This window comes from Protobothrops mucrosquamatus, unplaced genomic scaffold (genome assembly GCF_001527695.2).
Source record: "Protobothrops mucrosquamatus isolate PMUCROS unplaced genomic scaffold, P.Mucros_1.0 scaffold766, whole genome shotgun sequence".
In the NCBI taxonomy this organism is placed as follows: domain Eukaryota; kingdom Metazoa; phylum Chordata; class Lepidosauria; order Squamata; family Viperidae; genus Protobothrops; species Protobothrops mucrosquamatus.
In genome coordinates, this window is record NW_015387034.1 from 326,690 (window position 1) to 348,594 (window position 21,905).

A 21,905-nucleotide genomic window follows, 5' to 3' on the forward strand; every position below is an offset into this window, starting at 1 on the left:
TGGTAGAAGGCCTGTATAATTTCATTTCGACGTACTTTTCTAGAAAAATAAACAACAACATCCCTAGGCTGTTTTCTCTGACGTGCAACCCATGAATTGACTCTAAATATTTTTTCAATCTCTCCATAGATAATTTCAGGGTCGCAGTCTAAAACCAATGCTAGGGCAGCTGATACCTCTTCTCTCAGTTTCTCCTGTGCATTCTCTTGAAGGCTTCTGATTCTTATTGCATGTTCCATCTCTCTGAATTGTGTCATTACAATGTCATTTTGAGTAATCTCTATACTCTCTTCTACTTTTTCCATTCTCTCCTCCATCCCTTCCATTTTTTCTCCCACTTCCTCCACACGATTCTCTATATGATCCATATGAAAAGCAAAGCCCTGAAAAATTTGAGACATGCTCTCACACAATTCATCATTCTTTTTGACAAGAAGCTCTTCTGTCTCCACTCTCATTTGTTGTACAATTTTGTTTAGACATCTGCATCTGCATCTGCATTAAAGAATCCTGCAGATCCTTTAAAGTAATATAGGGTGGTGAGGAGGGTGGAGGAGTTTTAGCTCTCTGTTGCGTAGTCTGTACAGCTGGAGAGGAAACAGCTGATTTAGGTGCTGCAGGAGCTACACCTCGTTTAGAAGCCATTCTTAAGTTTAAGAAAAGTCTTAATATACAGTCCAAGGCAGCTAAAGATCAGACAGATTTTACTTTAATTTTTCCTTATTTTTTGAGAATTCTTTACAGTCTTAACAATGTAGCAATCCACAACCGAAAGGAAAGTGAAAGTGTCTCTTTAGAACAAAGAAGTGGCTAAGCCGCAGCCATTTTTTTTTCTCCAAAAGTTAACTTTCAATTTTCAGTCATTTGAGAAGAGTACTTTAATCTTCTGAGTCAAAGTTTTAATTTCTTTATAAAAAGTCCAAGTTTCCTAGTTAGCTCCGTCTGTTGAAAGTACTCACAATTAAATTCAGAAAAAACATCAGAGGTGGAGACGGCATCTGGCTTCGCTAGTAGCGAAGACGTCCCGATCTGCGGAGGAACTCTGAGCTCCGGAGGAGTTCTCACCTTCGCCTCGCTGGGAGCACCCAGGGAGACTAGGGAACTCAACTCCTACTCCAGAGTAAGCTCTCCTTCTCTCCTTTGCCTGGAGAGAAGTTTCAAATTGCCAAACAGCTGATACGCGCTGTTTTGGTGATTTTTACACAGTGCCGGATGGGAGGCTGTCAAACAACCTCCTTCGGCAGCCGCCGAGCCACCGGAAGTCCAAAATATATTTTATATATTATTGTTGATATATTTCTTATTGTGTTAGAAAATATACATCTAGTCTGTGTATATGTCTACACAAGAGAAAGGGAGAGATACAGAGCTTATCAAGATTGTTTGAAGGACAGGTACACTATCATGTAGAATTTTGCAGCTATTTCCAATTGTTTTCCATATTGCACTTTTGATAGGCAATGTAACATGGAAAATCATATAACTTTGTCGACATTAAAATGTTTATTAATCAACTATTATGAGCTTATTGGAGAAATAACAAACTGTAAAGGGAATACTAGCAAAGAATACATATAAGTGAACATTGGGTTGGAATATTTGGTTTCATCTAGAGCAGAGGTCCCCAATCTTTTGAGCACCAGGGACTGATTACCTGGAGAGACATTTTTCTGCAGACTGGAGGGTGCGTGGTTTTGTGTGCTGCCTGCATCCCACGGATGGGGCTTTGCTTGTTTGTCTGGACCGGTTGCTGGCATGCCGCGGACCAGTACCGGTCCATGGACTGGGGATTGGGGACCCCTGATCTATTTCTGAGCAACACCTATCAAAATTTGTGTGATTGTTGTGATTTACGTTAGCATGACCAATAAGTTCCATTGGTCCACATTCTATATATGATCTATCCATTCTGTTGTGATTATGTCCTACAAATATAAAAACTTAAAACTCAGATTATTAAAAAACAGTAAAAGTTCAAAAACAATTCAAAACTTGTAGCATTTTGTATATTTTATATTTATATTTGAGAACTAGTTTGATGTAAGGGTTAAAGGCACCAGGCTAGAACCTAGGAGAGTGGGAATTCTAGTCCTGCCTTAAGCCACGTGAGTAACTTTGGGCAAGTTTCTCTCAGTCCTGGGAAGAATGCAGTGGTTAAGCACAGCAAAAATCTTGCTGAAAAAATTCTACTGGTTTATCCAGGCAAGTGCCAAGAGTTAAGAGTGACTTGAAGCATACACCGCCTAACGTTTAGTAATTATAGTTGGTGGCTCAGTCAACCAAATAGACTGGATTTGGCATTTTTATTCACCTCTATCGACTTCTTCCCAAGGATCTTGATTAGAGATTGTTTTATGTTGTTACAGATATCGTCACAGGATGCATTATTATCATTATCGTTCGTAGCATAGTCAGCCAGATTGTTAGACTGAATATGGCATTTTTACCCACCTATTAAGTCCTTCCAGATATTGTTGTTTGATGGTGTTAAAGCTATCGTTGCAAGATGTAATTTGTTCCAAGTAAAGCAGTCTTTTACAATTGATTGATGGTACTTGTTTCAATCCTGATGGCATTCAAGTGATGTTCCAGATGTTTTGGNTGTGTTTTTTTTTTCTTTTTTCCTTCACCCTGGAGATCAGTGGCTGCCACCTAGTGGCATTATAGGTGCCCAGGCATCCACTGTATGAGTGCTGTGTTGCTCACCCCCTTGCTAGGGCTTCTGATATCTGAGCTTCAGTTATTCATCAATTTATTAAATTCCTTGCTGTGAGTATTTCTAAAACTATAATAAACAAATAAAAATATGTTAAAGAAATAACTTGCCTTTTCTCCAGGAATTCAAGGTGATATACGTGCTATTCCTTCCTCAAAGCTAAAGTCTGGGGGAGAGGTTGAGTAGAGAAATAGTGAGTGGTCCAAAGTCACGCAGGCAGCTTGTACCTTAGTTTCCCCAGTCTTAGCCTACCATGCTAACCACCATGTCATGCAAACTCATTCAAAGGGCATTGCCCTTTTATCTCTTCTGTGGATCAGATCTGTACATCCAAGAAATCCATTCATCTTCTCCATTTTTATTACTTAACTCTGCAGCATCCTTAACCAATTATTTAAATTGGTTTAGTTCTAGTTTTGTTGGTTGAATAAATTACTAGCTAATGCAATTTTATTGATTGTGTTTCATCAGAATGAAATGAGGTAGCAATTAAATGTGTTTAAGACTAAAATGTCAATCAGCCTAGTTGGAAATTTACAACCTGAGTAAACTATGAATTCTTATTTCAAGGAGGCCTGCAAATTAATCTTTCTTAAAACAGAATTATACAGACCAATATTTTGTTTAATATAATGGCTCATATGCCTTATAAAATGCCTTTTTTTGTAGCAAACAAATGAAAGGATAAGATGATTCAAATAGAAAAGAGTTAATAATAGCAGATTTATGAAACATTAGTCATTGCAGAGCGATGCTTTGAAATTGTTTATTTTTAGCTATATCTCCATGACAGTAAAAAAAGCTTTGGAATCTTGAGTCTTCAAAATGCTCTTGTGATCTGCCCAGTGAAGAGCATGAATTTTAAATGGAAGATTATCAGGCCAGTGCAAAAGTATTTTGAGTACAGATAGTCTTTGACTTGCAGCCATTTGTTTAGTGAGCATTCAAAGTTACAGTGGCACTGAGAAAAGTGATTTGTGACCAGTTTTCACACTTACCATCATTGCAGCATCCCTATGGTCACATGATCAAAATTCGGGCACCTGGCAACTGGCATATATTCATGACCTTTGCACTGTCCCAGTATCATGTGATCACCATGTGTAACCTTCCCAACTGGTTTCCGACAAGTAAAGTCAATGGGGGAAGCCAACTGCATGATTCACTTAACAAATGCAGGGATTCTTTTAACCACTGTGATAAAAAGTTGTAAAATGAGGCACAACTGACTTAACTGTCTTGTTTAGCTATGGAAATTTTGGGCTCAATTGTGGTTGTAAATAGTACCAAAACAACAATGAAACTGCTAAAATGTGGGGTTAAAGTGAATTTGGTATTATCTTTAGAGCAAATGTCTTTTTTGAATAAAATATTTGTACCAATCAACAAGGCTATTAAGAAGAATACCAAGTTAGTTATTCAGAAATTATATTTCAGGATTTTGGTGAGGGCATTGCAAAAACTATTTTGTTCTTAAAATCTTGGAGAAGACAGTTAAGGAATTAGATATCTAAGCTCTGTACTTGCTTTCAGCCATTTCAATAAGGCCTCTAAACACTGATTCAGTATATTAATAACCAGTGCTTTTTTTCTATAAAAAAAAAAAGGTGCCGGAACTCACACACGTCATACAACCCACCTTGCCTATCCTGCAAGGTTCCATCCAAAAAAGGTGCCGGAACTCCATTCTGGGCGTTCTATGACAAAAAAAAGCCCTGTTAATAACTTTTCCTTGTATGTAATATATTTGGATCACTCCTGGCTCTGGGATGACCTTTTTAAAATGTAAAATGTTGTTGTTTTTAATATATTTATGGTAAGGCACCTCAAAGGTTAGATGTAGTATAAGTCTTCCAGATCTCAGGATCAGGCTAAAGACTGATTAGAGGTAGGTGTATATATATCTTCCCCATAGGATGTGGGGCATTTCTTGAAAATAAAGATTATGTTGAAGTTTATCATGGCTACTTCCCAAAGACATATTACTTAAATATGTAATATGTCTTTGGAACAGAATGGAAAATTACTGGATTAAGCATCATAGCTACTAAAATCCAAGACTTCAAGCATGTTAGCTGTATCCAGAGCATTCATAAGATCTATGTAACATTATTTGGAATATCAGCCATTGATACAACATGCTTTTCATATGCTTAATTGACCATTAAAATTTGTTTCTAAGAGTAGATAATTAATGCAGTTAACAGTCCATTTCTTTTTCTATCTCAACAGAAACAATGATACAGACCAAATTAATTATATGTATGCCCAGTATGTCAAGAATACTATGGAGCCTCTTAATATTCCACAAGTGCGCCAAGACAAAAGATTTCCTTGGACAGTAAGTAACATGAGCCAACATACAAAAATTGACTGGGCATATGGTTTGATGTAACTATCTTTTCCAGCAATTGTTTCTATTAAAAAGCTTATAAAATGTAAATAGATGTACTCATGCTGTGCTTTAGCATCTGCCTCAATCTCCATTGAGTTTCATGGAACTGCACTGCCTTCTTGGGCCTGCTTTTCCATCTCTTACTGTATCAGTGGAGGGCCTTCGGCTGGTGTGCTAGTTCTTCTTTCCCTACTTCTTAATAAGGATCCTGCTATTTGTTTGACCTATTTCCACCTTGGCTGAAGAGGAGTGGCCTGTTGACTTTACTAACACAGCCGGTACTGTCTAGTGAGCTTAGAACAACCTGGCATGCAAATATACGTTGAACTAATTGTTTCCAATGTCAGTATCATTCAGTAGCAATGCCTTATTGCATCTTATATGTTAATTAGATTAATTGGTTTTGTTAGTTATTGCTTTTGTTGTTACAAGTGCATTTTGACATAAAATGTATGGAATATTATAACATGGACAGCTAGTGTCTAGCTGTGGCTGCTTTCTTGGAAGGCTTCTTTTCAACCTGCTTGGACCATTGCTGTTATTATCCACCCTCCTTGGACCATTATTCCCACCATTTGATAGTCTGTCAGCCAATACAGAAAGGGTTTTCCATTTAGTAACCATATTTTTATGTATGAACTTAAGTAATAAATCTTCTGAACTGAAACTTAACATGTGATCCTGATATTTCACGTGTATTTATTTTTAATGTCAAAATCAATTCAGATCCACCTTTATAATAAAGACCAAAATATATTTTATATATTATTGTTGATATATTTATTATTGTGTTAGAAAATATACATCTAGTCTGTGTATATATCTACACAAGAGAAAGGGAGAGATACAGAGCTTATCAAGATTGTTTGAAGGACAGGTACACTATCATGTAGAATTTTGCAGCTATTTCCAATTGTTTTCCATATTGCACTTTTGATAGGCAATGCAACATGGAAAATCATATAACTTTGTCGACATTAAAATGTTTATTAATCAACTATTATGAGCTTATTGGAGAAATAACAAACTGTAAAGGGAATACTAGCAAAGAATACATATAAGTGAACATTGGGTTGGAATATTTGGTTTCATCTAGAGCAGAGGTCCCCAATCTTTTGAGGGACTGATTACCTGGAGAGACATTTTTCTGTGGACTGGAGGGGGCATGGTTTTGTGTGCTGCCTGCATCCCACGGATGGGGCTTTGCTTGTTTGTCTGGACTGGTTGCTGGCATGCCGCGGACCAGTACCGGTCCACGGACTGGGGATTGGGGACCCCGATCTATTTCTGAGCAACACCTATCAAAATTTGTGTGATTGTTGTGATTTACGTTAGCATGACCAATAAGTTCCATTGGTCCACATTCTATATATGATCTATCCATTCTGTTGTGATTATGTCCTACAAATATAAAAACTTAAAACTCAGATTATTAAAAAAACTGTAAAAGTTCAAAAACAATTCAAAACTTGTAGCATTTTGTATATTTTATATTTATATTTGAGAACTAGTTTGATGTAAGGGTTAAAGGCACCAGGCTAGAACCTGGGAGAGTGGGAATTCTAGTCCTGCCTTAAGCCACGTGAGTAACTTTGGGCAAGTTTCTCTCAGTCCTGGGAAGAATGCAGTGGTTAAGCACAGCAAAAAATCTTGCTGAAAAAATTCTACTGGTTTATCCAGGCAAGTGCCAAGAGTTAAGAGTGACTTGAAGCATACACCACTTAACGTTTAGTAATTATAGTTGGTGGCTCAGTCAACCAAATAGACTGGATTTGGCATTTTTATTCACCTCTATCGACTTCTTCCCAAGGATCTTGATTAGAGGTTGTTTCATGTTGTTACAGATATCGTCACAGGATGCATTATTATCATTATGGTTGGTAGCATAGTCAGCCAGATTGTTAGACTGAATATGGCATTTTTACCCACCTATTAAGTCCTTCCAGATATTGTTGTTTGATGGTGTTAAAGCTATCGTTGCAAGATGTAATTTGTTCCAAGTAAAGCAGTCTTTTACAATTGATTGATGGTACTTGTTTCAATCCTGATGGCATTCAAGTGATGTTCCAGATGTTTTGGAATTGCATCCAAGACAGCTATGATAATTGGTACTACCTTTTTTTTTTTGCCACAGTCCCTCTATTTCTGTTTTCAGGTCGTTGTATTTTCTGATTTTCTCCAGTTCTTTATCTTCTATTCTGCTGTCTGCAAGTACTGCAGTATCTACCATGCAGATTTCTTTTTCATCAGCAGTTATTAAGTCTGGGATATTATGTGACAGGTTTTCAAATTATAAAGTCCCAGAGCACTTTAGCTTCTTCATTTTCTATAATTTTGTCTATATTGTGACGTGACCAGTTCTTGCCTGCAGGAAAATGATATTTCTTGCAGACATTCCAATGCACTAATTTTTACTATTTTGTCATGCCATTGTTTGTAGTTAGTCTGCATGATCTTATTGCTGCAACTAACTAAGGGTTACGCTGTTTCTTTAGCTTTGCAGAACTGGCATTTGCTTCCTGTTGCTGTCTTCTCAATTCTGATTTTGTATACATTTATTCTTAAGGATTGGTCTTGTGCAACCAGACTTAACTCCTCCGTCTGTTTCTTCAACTTTCCCAATCTTAGTCATTGCCAGGCCTTGTTATCTGCTTTGCCGGCTAAGGTTGTTTTTTGTTTTTTACATGCTGGTCATGTAATACTTTGCCTTACCATCTCTTTTCTATTCTTCATCTTATCTTTCTTGAAAGCCAGTTTGATCTCTCCAGTATTCAGTAAATCTTCATGATATACTAGCTTCAGGTATCTTTTTCATTGTCCTTCAGCTATTCTTCTAATACCCTTTTTTCTTCTTCATCTGACTATGTACTTTCAACATTCCATGCCTACCTATGCTCCTTGGTAAGTAGAGTGTCAACATTGCTGCTCCAACCAGGATGAAGACCATGATTCATTGTCATTATTTTTCTGGTCTTCGTATACAGTGCTTTTAGGTCTGCTTGAGTCTAGTCCACTATGTCAGCTGTATATCTAATTACTAGAATTGCCTAGGCGTTAATTGCCTTGATGGTATTTCGTCCAATGAGTTTGAACTTTCAGGGCTTCTTCATTGTCATGATGTATTCACTTCTAATCTTCTTGACTTCAGTGTGCTTGATGTTTGAAGAATGTCCATGTATTTGTAGTAATTTTTTTCATACAGAGTCGTATGTTATTTCCATAGGATATTTTGATTCCTTCAGTGTTCATTATTTTTTCCTATTAACAGTAAGGGTGACACATTTCTCCTGTCCCAACTCCATTGCAATATCTTGGCTATACTGTATACATGAACAGTATTGAGCAACAATTCTATTTCAGATTATCTTTTTCTATATACAGTATATCTATGGATCTTCCCAGTCTACCCTTTTTCCATATAGCTTCAGATCATTCATGTAAAGGGGATAGGATAACCTGTTAGATGTTTTTGGTATTTGATAGCATGGTCTAAATTGTTCAGTATTGTTGACAGAGGAATCATGCAATGACACACACTAGTGGTGATAGTGAGGCTATTTGAAAGATTCATCTATTGATATTTACCTCTCTCAGTGTATTACCATTGACCAGTATTGTGATGTTGATCTTTGCACAAAGCTTCTGATGTTTCTACTGAATGTTGTTATTTGTAGGCACTTGATTATCCAATCATGTGGCAGGAAGTTGAATGCCTCCTTGTAATCAACCCAAGCTATATTTTGATTGGGCTTCGGTTTTCATGTCCAAGGGAATACTAGAATTCACAGTCTCTTGATTTTTAGGTCAGTTCTATAACTGCTATACTAAGCTCTCTTATGTAGTTAATAAAGTATTATGTTTTGTTTTTTTCCTTAACAGAATGAATGTTCAGACAGTACAAATCAGCACGTTGAAAGCTTGCTCTGCACGCCTATAAAAAATGGAAAGAAGAATAAAGTGATAGGTATAACATTTTGAAGTTTTCAATTATGCTTCAGTTTATGCACATAGGTGGCATTTTGTTCCCATTGGAAGTTGAAAAAAAAGCAATGTGTGAAATTTCTAAGATCATTCTTCACTAATAACCTATCCTTAGACATAGCCACATGTCATAAAAACAAACGAATTTAACATTGTGTCATAAGGACAAATTTTGTACACTGACCTAAAATAGATATTTTTGGAAAACAAGTGGATAAATATAAATGTATCCTTCCAAATAAGATGCTTTAGATTAGGGAATTGGGGGCTACAGAAGAATATCCTGGATAGAATTATGAAACAAACAATAGTAGTTTTACTATAGGAAAAAAACACTTCATTTTTTGCAAAGTGGAGCACCTAAAATTAGCTGATGATCTTGGCTCAGTACAGTACCACCTGAGCTGTGGTTTCTGAAATTTAGAATTGTGTGGGCTGTGACTTGGAGCACTATCCTCCAACCTAACAATAAAGTTGGACTCACCGAATCCTGAGCAGACGGAACATAGTTACTAACACTATCCTAGAACTTAAAAGATCATAGACTATTATTATAAATAAGATCAATCCAGTTTTATTTTTCAGCAAGAAAACAACATGTTTGGACTTTTGTTTCACTTGTCCCATATTATGTGCTGACATAAAATGCAAAACAGTTCTTCTTTAAGAAATTTTCTTATGAAAATGAAAGGCATATTAGGATAAAATGTACTTCCTTTAATGTTGTTAATCAGTGTATTGCAGTGAAGCATTGTCATTTTTAAGCAAAATTTGCACTGCATTCATTTGCCTTCTGCTGTTTTACAGATATTAAGCTGCAGACCTGCAGTAGCAAGCTTTACCCAGCTGTTTCTGAGAAACACTCAAGCAGTGCTAGATAGCTGGTCTTTATCACCCCAACCCCTCAGGTCTTTATTCAGGCACTTAAGGCTTAGATCAGGGGTCTTCAAACCTGGTCCTTTTATGACTTGTGGACTTCAACTCCCAGAATTTCTCAGCCAGCATGCCTGGCTGAGAAATTCTGGGAGTTGAAGTCCACAAGTCATTAAAGGGCTAAGTTTGAAGACCCCTGGCTTAGATGCTTGGGTGAGCAAAGCTCCCCTTTGGTAGAATACAACTCATTTTACTTCTGAATGCCATTTAATCATCTTATTTTGTTTTAGTGGCATGTATGGTTTTTCTTTTGTATTTTTGTGTAACGATTTTGTACATTCCACAGAGTCACATTGTTTGAGTTAGACAGTCATATACATATAAATATTTAATAAGTAATTTTTGAAAATATAAAAATTAGCATGCATATAAAATTAGCATGAATAAAAATAAAATTAGCATAAATGTCAGTTGGGGATCCTGTCTTCTCAGCATCTTTGAGCTACATCAAATGCCAGTGAAGTAATTCAAGTGTTGGACTAGGATTCAGGCTACCCAGATTCAATTCCAATGCCACTCGTCAAAAATCACTGCATGACTTTGGATCAGTTATTCTTTTACAGTCCAGCTGTAAAAGGTTTGTTGTGGGATAAAGGGAAACAAATCTCATATAAGCACCTTGGAGTTATTGAAGGAAAAGCATAATATTAAATAAACAAGAAAGCACTTGATATTTTAATTATTAATTATTAAAACTTCTAATTTCAATAGCAGTTTTCCCGTTTGTATTTTGCTATTTGGTTTGCTTCTATGGGATGCTTATAACTATGACTTTCATGAGTGTGTACCTGTACTTACATTAGCAGTGTCTTTTGGATTATCAGTGACTCACTAATGATATGGACAATTTCAGCCACTTTCTTAACAAAATATTTTTAAACAGGACTTAAACTGAAAGGTGGCAGTGATCTGTGATAGTTCATGTATGAATAAATTCTTAGTTAAGCTATGATTCTATAGATCTGTTGTACATCCAGATAATAGAGTTTCCAAAGTAGATTCCTAAGTGAAGTGCTACATTAAGCACTTACAGTGAATGATGCCAAGACACCTACTTGAATTTAGCAGATAATCAGTCAGTTAAACTAGTGATATTTTCTCTGTAGTTAAAATGCAGATTAATATGCACATAATTTGCAATTTTCAACTAAGAATGTACAAGCCCTGGGTGTGCTAATCTCATATTTATTACAGCATTTTGGCATGCTTATAAACGTTTAATGAGTTTGTAAAGGACAAATTGTCTTTAGGGATTTCGTCAAACTAAATGTCTATTAATAGTAAAAGCCAAGAAGAAAATTAAGACTTGGGATATTATAATGTTCCGTTTGATGTTTTGTTTTCAGCAGCCTATATAAGGAGAAGTAAGCACCGCTGACTCAAATGAAGCTAGTTAAATTTTTTGAAGTATGTAAACCAATACATGAAGATTCAAAACTAAACTTCTGTTTCCACATAGCCTGAATTAATTTTCTTAAAAATGTTGTGGCACAATGTGTAATTTTTGTTTGAATTCCCGGACCATTTAAAAGTTTAAATGATAGATTTCTAATTATTCTTTCTGAAGAAAAATTAAAATTTTAATATAAATGTGTGATACTGTTTTAACCATTCAGTCGTGTCTGGCTCTTGGTGACTTTATAGGCAAAGACTCTCCATGCTACCCTGTCAAGCATAGCTTCTTTCAGTTAAATGTGTGATTAATGCTAATCAATTATGTACTTTTTCAAGGGTATCATTTGGTTGTGGTTTTTTTTAATTATGACCCAGGGGTTTGTCAACTTGCAAACAAGATGGAAGAAAACTCAGGCAAAATAAAAGCTTTCAATAGAAATGATGAACAGTTTTTGGAAGCTTTTGTTATCTTCTGTGGCTTAGGAATACAGAACACCCAGATGTATGAAGCTGTGGAAAGAGCCATGGCAAAGCAAATGGTGACATTAGAGGTAAGAATAAATCAAGGCAGTCTGTATGTACTGTTTCTTTATTGGAATTCTTGCTGACTTTAAAGCAAGCCCAATGTTGTTCAACTACCAAGCTCTCTCTTATTGACTCTATGCTTCTATATTTCCATGTGCTTGCACAGCAGTGGAGGATTTGTCTTCTTGCATTAAAAAAGATATGATTGTGGCACTGGGACATCTTCTCTTTCCTGTCTGTGGTTTCCTATGATTTTCGTCCAGCCCTTCAAAAAGTCATATCTGGGATACTAGCAAGGTCACTGTAGAGTTCTTCTACAGTATTTCATCAAACCATATCAAGTATTGCTGTCATCTTGCCTAGCCTTTTAATTTCCATTAATTATAATGCACATGCTATGAATGAGAAGCCAGGAGATCCTAATGTGCTCTTAACATCCTCCAAAATAACCTGAGAAATCAGATAATCTAGACATTGGTTATCCTTGCATCAACATAGTAAACGAAGTACAATATTTCTAAAATTCAGATTCTGTAATTGTTTCTGAAGGGAAAACTTACATGCACAACTATATTTAGTTGTTCTGATTGGATTGAATTGTAGCGTTCTTTCGCAAAAGTGTGTGAAAATTACTTGACACAGTCTTGAGTGTATTGCACTCTACTAATTCAGGTAGCTTAACATTTAAGGGAAAATATACCCTCATGAAAAAATGTGCTATAGATTAAAGTTATAATTTCAGCTTCATGAAATGCCAGTTAAACACAAATCCAACTCAAAAAGTAAAAATCTTCCCTCCTTCACTCACAGCTCTAAATAATTCTCATTTTGTTCAGTAAATTAAAAATATTTTTTCTTACACAGGCAAAACTTCTGCCAAGATTTTCCTAAGACAGAATTTCTTTTATGCTTGTCTTATGGGCCCTTGGAAAAAGCTAATTTATTATGACAACTTTGTTAGGATTATAATTATAGCTATGTTGTCAGCTATTTGTCATTCATATAGGTACATGGAAGATTTTTAGCTGTTTTTCATAAAAGAAAAAGAGTCCTTTGCAAATTCTTTGCTCATTTAAAGCAATGTTGTACCTCCCCCCCCCCGTGGCTGACCTCAGGAGTCCTGTATACTAGCAGTGTCCAATAATATGATCATACTGTTCTCCATCTAGAATTAATATCAAAAAACCCCAAGCAGAACATTTATTTTAATTTAGTAAAGAAATATTTAAGCATTTACTGCTTCACTGCTATGCATTTAAAATTAATTTTACTGTTTCATTATCAATCAACATAAAATATACAAAATGATTAAATTTCCAAATTCTTGCCACTAATGAATCATCCAAAATACTGGCATTAGTGCTAGTAATGCTAGTAATTAACAAAAATGATTTAAGAATTATCATTAAGAACAAAATGTTCTCTCCCAGCATGAATTCTCCTTTTCTAACTTACCTAAACCATTACTTAAACTGCATCTGAATCAAATAAATTCTAAAAATTTGCAAAATCACATCAAATGTTCATTTCAAACCATTCTTAAGAAATATTCAATTAACGTTAACCACAGATGAGAGAAGAGCCAGTTTAGTGAAGTGATTAGAGTCTCCAGGCTAGAAACAGGGAAAATTTATTCAGGTCCTGCTTTAAAAAAAACATCTCTTGTGGCTATGGGCCAGTTACTCTAGAAAAAGCTGTCCTTTGGGAGTGAAGGTTTCTATCGATCATAGTTTGTAAAGATCATCAGTTTATACTATTCCCTTACTTTGGTTTACACTGAATCGTTATTGATAGAGTGCTTTAGATTTTTAGTATTATAGATTTAAGTGTTGTTAAAAGATCAGTGTCTTTTGGTTCCGTTTCCTGTAAGGTGCTGTCCTACCATGCATCAGCTGCTGAAGAAGAAACAAGGGAGCTCCAGGTAACAGCGGTAATGCCATTTTCTTTTTTCTCCAGTCTATCTAACCATGGTCCACAAGTAGCTGAGGATGCAGTGGAGCAGAGGGCACAATGTTTTTAAAACATATGTCAATATATCCAGTCAGTTGTTATAAGTTATTCTTGCTTTTGGCTTGAAGATTCAAGATGAAGGTATCCTAAAGTAGTGGCTTTGTTAAAATTAATTCGAGCTAGGTTTCAAGGTTCAAGGCAAGCTAGTACTGCCCTTGTGCATGCTCCTATATTCAGTCATCAACCCATTGACAATTTGGTCTGTCTTTCTATGAATGTAGCTATCTCCTTTTAAAACTACATGACAATGAATTCCCAAGTTAAACTATACCATAGAAGAAAATATGTTCATTTATTGCTCCTATATTTTTAAAAGTTTCCACTTAACTCCATCTCACAGATTAAAAAGCAGATTTTTTAATGATTTAGTAGTCTTCTGTAGATGTACGGAAGGGCAGAAAATCTTCTTTCCTTCCTTCCCTCCTTTCCTCCCTCCTTCTCAGGTTTCTTGATCTAGGAACATACTGTGAAGGTTGGAAAATAAACATTTTCTAGTAGAAACATATTTCCAGAGGGACACTCTAAATTAATAACCAGGGCAAATGCAGATGTGGCTTTGTTCACCAGGAAACCATTGCATGAGAAGAATCTACCTCAAATTTCTATTAAAATGCATTTGACATTAACTTGGATTCAAAATTTCCTATTTTCACTGGATAACAAAGATATGTGGGAGTCAGGGCTGTATTTTAAAATATAGTAACATACAATATATCTTCAATTAGGTAAAATCATTAAAACAGCATTTTGAATACATTTCTTATGTGAACTATGGTATATCTGTTATATATTTAGTTTATTTTAACATTTCTGCAATATGCTAAAGAGGCCCATCCAGCCTCTTTATATATGTATAAATCACATAGTTAATGTATATAGAATAAAAGTCTTTCATAAAATCAGATTATAGTATACCAGTATTGACCCAAAGGTCCTTTTTCAAAAGGCAACTGGACTTGAAAAATTACTTTTTGGGACAACCATGACTTGGATGACTGAGAATCTCCATAGACATTTATTCCAGTGTTAGTTGTTATGAGAGGAACAGCTCTCTCCTGTGGTTGTTCAGAAGTAATTCCTAATTTATAAGTAGTGAAGCTAAGTTGATTTCCCTTTTTTCAACACATACTTTACTCTCTGGTTTGGAGATCACATTTTGTCTTCTGCTAAAATTGTACTAGAGCCAAAATGGGCTTCTGTGGTAAATAACTGAATAATGGTTAAAAAAAATAGATATGATTCCTATCCAGTAATGTTTTCAATAAATCTAGATGAATTGCGTTTGGTAGAGTACATCTGGGTCACATGGTGCTTTGGTTTATTTATTTAGTATCTTGAAAGACAACATTTTTCACTACTGCTCTTGTTTGTTTCAAGGCTGCTGTTGTACCATCTGCACAATCTCTCAGGCTCACTGATTTTTACTTCAGTGACTTTGAGCTGTCAGATATGGAGACTTCTCTGTGCACAATCCGGATGTTTATTGACCTTAACCTTGTACAAAATTTCCAAATAAAACATGAGGTGAGGCCACAAGCATGACCATATATGCAGCCAATTATTCCCCAATATAATGTTCTTTAGTGTGTACATGTTTGTATATATGTATGTGTTATATGTATATGACTGGATATAAAGTACGTTTTAAATCATCTATAAAGTCATGGGAAAAATGCATTATCTGTGAAAAACATTTTCTGTCATTTTCCGTGCATATAAGCTCCAGAGGAAGTGGAGTTTGCTATGTGCTTGCTCACCATTCTTACCATATTTGCCAGATCCTTGTCACCATCTACAAAGGAGAATTTTCTCTATCTAAAAATTCTTCCTGAGTTTTTTTTAATTTTGATTCTCCAGAATTCTGTAATCTGGGAAAATCTGAATTGTCTTCTACTGACAGTTGCCCAGAACAAGTTTGTACACCTTACATATAAGGAGAGATATTGTTTCCTGCAGCAGGCAAATTTTCTGTGCAGCTTGTTTAGCTGTGTCCTGATAAGGAATTCCTGCTTTAAATGAGTACCTCAATATAGAGTTAAGTCAAAATATATTGTATATTTCTAAATGCCTAGTGAACAGATTGCAGTGAGGGATTTCCATTTTTCTGTTTTAAACATTGTCACGTCTTTAACATATGGTGGAAAAACAAATTAGCAATTGATATCTAAGCACTTTTTCAGATTGGGCCTCCCTGCAATTAGGCCCTTGTAAGGAAATATAAGCTTTAATCAGCCTACACCTTCCTAGACATTCGCTTTTTTCAATCTTTGGATAAATATGTACATAAAGGAGTGATTTCTTATGCTTTCAAACAGTGCATTAGAGATTTCTTCAAATAAACTAAGAACCTGTAGAATCAGCAGACTTGATCAATAAGGTTGTTTATCACTTTAAATTTAAAGGTAACAAGATACTTCAGCTTATTGGGGATGCAAACATACCTCCTACTCACAACTCCTTATATTAGTCTGTTCTTGAGATTATGCAGCTCCCATATAAACCTGAGAAATAACATGCTTGCTTTCATTTTATTTTCTTAATTTCATCTTTCTAAGTTAAAATATACTTTTATAACTCAGTTCCACAAAGTGTATATAAAAGCCAGATGTGAAATTTCTTGAAGTTTTAATATTTTGGCTTTGGGGTTTTATCTAAAAATGATGGTGTTTATATCATACTTCTAACTCAACAATAATATTTTTGAAAGGTCCTTTGCAGATGGATTTTAAGTGTGAGGAAAAATTATCGAAAAAATGTTACTTATCACAACTGGAGACATGCTTTTAATACAGCCCAATGCATGTTTGCTGCTTTAAAGACAGGAAAAATTCAGGTATGTTTGGATAACCTTATTTATATTAGGCTGTTTTTAAAATCTTAGCTAGACATTGCAACACATTATGTTGAAATTTTACCAAGAGTTAGTTCATAGACTGTAAACATCTTCATGTAATGTATTCCCAAGCTACATCACTAAAAGAAGAAAATAGTTCATAAGAGTAAACTAAGTAAGAGTAAATTAAGAGTAAACTCTGATAGCTAAAAATGCAAATGATATGCAAGCTCTAGTAATGAAAATCAAGGAGCATGGTAAAGAAAATGGGATCAAAATTAAGAACAAAGCTTTGACAACAAATATAGCAACCAGCCTTAGACGTTATAATGAAGATGTGGAGGTGGTGGATAGCTTCTGCCTTTTAGGATCAATCATCAACAGCAAAGGCATCAGAAGTCAAAAATATTTCTCACAATAACACTTCGTAGAGTAGCTTGATTTGAACTTAACATGAAAGACATTATCATATATGCTGGACACATTATGCAAAGATCTAGTTCTCTATTATAGACTTCTCTAGAGAATGCTGGGAAAGGGCGAAGAAAGAAACAAAGAGAATGACCAGCAGCAAGGAGAATTGACTCAAACACGTTCCTGCACTATTGGAAGGCCTGAAGAACATAATTAGGAACTGGTCATTCTGGAGAAAATCTGTGTGTATGGTCAACATTAATTTGGTTGTCATATAATCAATCAGTCTATTGCTATAAGCAGTGATAGTAATATATGTGACTGTGGTTCTTTGCAGTCCTACCACTTTAACTGCAGTTATGTCAGTACAAAGTTGTTAGGGGTGTCAAACTGCCAGCCCACAGGCCAGATGCATCATAGCGAAACCGCGCCCACCCCATTGCCGGCAATGGCAAAAAAGTTGCAATACATCACGACACATCACATGATGTTAGGAGTTTGACGCCCCTGCTCTAGATGATATATTGGCAACTTTTTGGTGATCAGGTGCTAAAACTGCTAAGATGGTTAGTCTAGTGTCACACATCTAAGCAAAATCCAGACTCTTTTTTTTCCTGATTTTTTTTGAGGAATGATAAAATTATTGTTCAGTTGCTTCAGTTTTATGGTTTCTTTGGTTCTAATAAGCTCATGCTTCAGACACCAGTGACGTTACTTAGCCACAATGTCTTCTGTAGCTCTTTGTCAGTTGGCCTTGATTTTTGCAAGCATTGAGGCCTTCTCTTGCCTTTATATTATTTTTCCAAAATAGTTTAGATTATCAGTTTTTTCAAAAAGCAGCCTGGTTTTACTGTATCTAGTACTGGATGATTTGTTCTTCTCGCTATCCAAGCAACTCTCAATAATTTCCTCCAGCACTACAGTTCAAAGGGTTTGTGGAGTTGAAATTAGTTTTCCTTTATTTATTTTCAAATAGTGTAAATATATTTAGGACTTACAAAAATTGCCTCAAAATGGGAGGTAGCTGTGCTGCTGATTTTCAGTAGTTACCATGAAACTCCAGGCTGTCAGTTCATGTACACCGGAGGCTTCAGATTGCCTGTTTAAAGTCTGTGTATATTAGTCTTTAGGTTTCAGATGGCTACTATGATGTCTGTTGCTTTATTCTAAAAATATTAGATATTTACACTGCATGTGGAATGCTGTTCAGTTTGTGATTAAGCAAACAAGTAGAAATCCTCAAACAGAGAATATAGCTCAACTCTACATGGAATTAGAAACCTGTGGAACAAGTACAGCTCAAGAGAGTAAACGCAAATCAAAGTTCTCTATTAGTCAAACTCTTGAACCTTTGCTGTTTGGATATATTTAATTGCAAATTTGGCGCAGCTAAATTTGTGCCTATGTGCATAATTAAGAGTATAAAATGAACATGGTATGATAAACTATTTGCTTTGCATAGTTTATTTTTTAAATATTTGTTGGATTTGTAACCATGAAATATTAAAATAAAATTTTATACAATACAAAATTGCATGATTATTTGGGGGCCAAATAATATATCTATTCAGAATTCTGTGTTATTTGTAATACACATTTAAGATTAATTTTACTCAACCAAAATAACCATATATATAAATCTATTTGCTTTCAGTTTAAGAGTGAATGTCAAAATGTATCGACATCAAAACAGCCAAAGAAAGAAAGAAACAACATGTAAATCATTGGTACCATGTCAAATATTTTTGCAAATATAGTAATTTATCTCTCCTTCATATTGTACAGAACAAACTTACTGATGTTGAGGTACTTTCTTTGCTGATTGCAGCTCTGAGCCATGACTTAGATCACAGGGGGGTGAATAATTCTTACATACAGAGGTGAGTAAATGGCAGATAAAAGGAAAGCATATTTCAGTTTAATGTTTCTATTTTTCATTTTGAATTAACATTTCAGCCATAATATTTAGAGAAGTTTTAACTAGAGAGATTGTGGAATCTTCTCTCAGGGTTTTCAGGGATTCTGTGTATATATTTGTCAAGATTGCTTTAAATCAAAAGCAGGAAATGTTTTGGTGTCCTGGAGCCAGATTTAAATTATTTTGGGTTATGAGAACTGCAATGGCAGAACAGTTATGCAAAGTGGATGAGATGGTAGATCATGTAAAGTAGTAAGGGTTCCTATGGAAGGAACTGGAGTTTTTGGAGGTTTTATGTTTTGGATGAGTGGGTTGTTCTTTATTTTTTAAAAACAAGGCATTATAAACTTAAATAAAATATTAAATAATAAATTAATTAATAAATAAAAATTATTTATTAAATAAAAATACAAAAATATACCTAACAACAAACTTTGGTGTTTTCTCCACAAATCATTTGGTAGCAATATCTTGGTGACACAAAAGGAAAGAAGAATCACATGTTTACACAGTGCCATAAGTAGACTTCTCAGTTATTTCCAGTGCAGTTCCTCCCTCCAGAAATTCTTCCAATGGGACAATTGGTTATATTGATTCTGAGGCAAGAGAAAGGGAGGAAACCAGCCTCCATCCTTTTCCACAGGCAATTGGTAGCAATTGGCCTCAGATGGTGCGGGACAGATAACCATTAGTAAAGTCCAGTGACAATTGCCATTGTTTTGGTCAAAAGATAATATCTTCCAAAATATTATAGCTGTATAGGTTATTATAAAAATATGTTCTCCCCCCTTTCTATGCACATACATACATAATGGCCAATATTAATAGCATAACACATACTTTTTAGAAATGTCTATAAAAATGAAACATAATGGTAACAAGGAACACTAGTCGCTGTATGAGAAGAAAAGCTTTATCTTATTTCTCTGTCTCTGTTCCTCTTTCATGGTATCTTTTAAGGTTAGGAAAGGTTTCTATTTAGGAAAGTGTCTGGAAGAGTGCAAGACACATTACCTTTTTATAGCATTTTATTTTTAAAAAATTGAATTAATACGCTGTAAAAATGTTAGGCAATTTAGAATACAGGATGATTTTTTCTTCTCAGCCAGGTCATATGGGAGAAAAATAATATCCCAGTACATCTTATCACTTGTCTAGCTTTTTATACCTGGATACTTCTCATTTATGCAGCACACAATCGCCCTTCCCTTCCCTCACTGAGTGATGTTCAAAGTTAATTGGAGACCAAATTTTGAAGGATTCTGTATTTTAAAATTTATATTTTAAACTTCGTTTTCCTAATCCTCTGTCTAATTGCAGAGCTGCCATTTTACTTGGTATCTCAGGATGAATAAGATTTTTTCTTTCAGCCATATTTCGCAATTATTACAAATGGGAGTGGGGGAATGTTATTTCCCATATTCTTAACTTTGTAAAGCTATTCTGCATCTGTAGTTAATTACTTCTGATAATTCTATGTGGCCTGTTTTTTGTTTTTTTTTCAGAAGTGAGCACCCCCTTGCACAGCTATATTGCCACTCAATAATGGAACATCATCATTTTGATCAGTGCCTGATGATCCTAAACACACCGGTAAATGATAGTTGTATTTACAAGAAAATCATATCCAGTTTAGTCTTTGAACAATTTCCAGTAGTATCTTTCAACCCTATTCTAAGCTGTGCTATTGAGCTTTTTCAATGCTGTGTGATAAGCTCGGGAGACCTTGTTAATATTTGAAAACACACACTAACTTGACCCTAATGAAAAAAGAAAAAAAATATGCTTAAAAATTCTGCTTAATCTTTCTAAGGAACCTTAAGCATTGTTGGTATAAGCAAGATTTCTAACCTCGTGGAAGCAGTGAACTAAAGGCAAAACCCGTGCATCGTTTTTTTATGAACTTTGATAATGACCAAACAAAAAGTTACAAAATATTTTCAGCTCAATATGAAACTCTTACTCCTTCAGTTACTTTTGTTTCCATGTTTTTGTCAGTTGAAAATTCTCTTAATTTCACTTACATTACATGCTTAAAGACAGATATCTAGAACAAGATTTTTACACAGTGCCATAAACTACAAGGTTGCACACATAGCAAAATGTCAGTAAAATTATATCAGCAGAACATATATAAATAATGCATTTTTGTTGGTGAAGCTGTGCCAGGTCCTGCATCAATTTAGAACAGCATAAGGATTTTGTAGATCACAAAGAGAGAATTAATGTCAGGCAAATTCTATTCCTTGCAATTGAACTGTGCATTTTTTTTCTGCTTGCTTCTGTGCAGGAATAAGGCACAGCAATAAAATATGAATATTTTATATCAGGTGTAGGTGTATATAAAGGTCTGTTTCATCTTCTCCATTTCTATTTTTGGCAGAAGAAAATGGTAGCTGAGATATTTCTATTTTTTTTCTCAGAAAATTTACAACAATTTATGTTTGGGTGTGTTATTGTAGATGCTGAATATGGCAGTGTCAGCAGTGTGCACACAAACATAGACCATGGGAGATATCACAGATGGCATCCACAAAGTAGCTTTTTTCCAGGGTTTGGTGAGAAAAATTCAATAGTAGCTGCTTATATTTTATCAACTGAATAGTTAAAAAAATACACTTTCTTAGGGTTCTTACCTAGTTATGTTTTCCTCTTCCTCAGTTTTAATAATCGAGTTTTTAAAAATTCAATATTTTTGCTTTCAGCATATAAGAAAATAATGTAGTGTGTAGAATTTAACAAGAGCCTGTCAAAGTCACTGTATCATTATAGTCAATGCATTCTT

At 35.0% G+C, this 21,905-nt stretch overlaps 1 protein-coding gene across 2 annotated transcripts in view; it reads left to right on the forward strand.

Annotated features, from left to right (window-relative positions):
• Positions 1-21,905, forward strand: part of PDE5A (phosphodiesterase 5A) — a 77,388-nt gene that overhangs the window by 50,636 nt on the left and 4,847 nt on the right. For both annotated transcript variants that reach the window (XM_015818577.1, XM_015818578.1), the window contains exons 9-15: positions 8,991-9,075; positions 11,796-11,971; positions 13,816-13,875; positions 15,333-15,479; positions 16,663-16,788; positions 18,988-19,082; positions 20,626-20,713. In XM_015818577.1, coding sequence (XP_015674063.1) covers positions 8,991-9,075; positions 11,796-11,971; positions 13,816-13,875; positions 15,333-15,479; positions 16,663-16,788; positions 18,988-19,082; positions 20,626-20,713 — 777 coding nt within the window. The remainder of the gene's footprint in view (positions 1-8,990; positions 9,076-11,795; positions 11,972-13,815; positions 13,876-15,332; positions 15,480-16,662; positions 16,789-18,987; positions 19,083-20,625; positions 20,714-21,905) is intronic.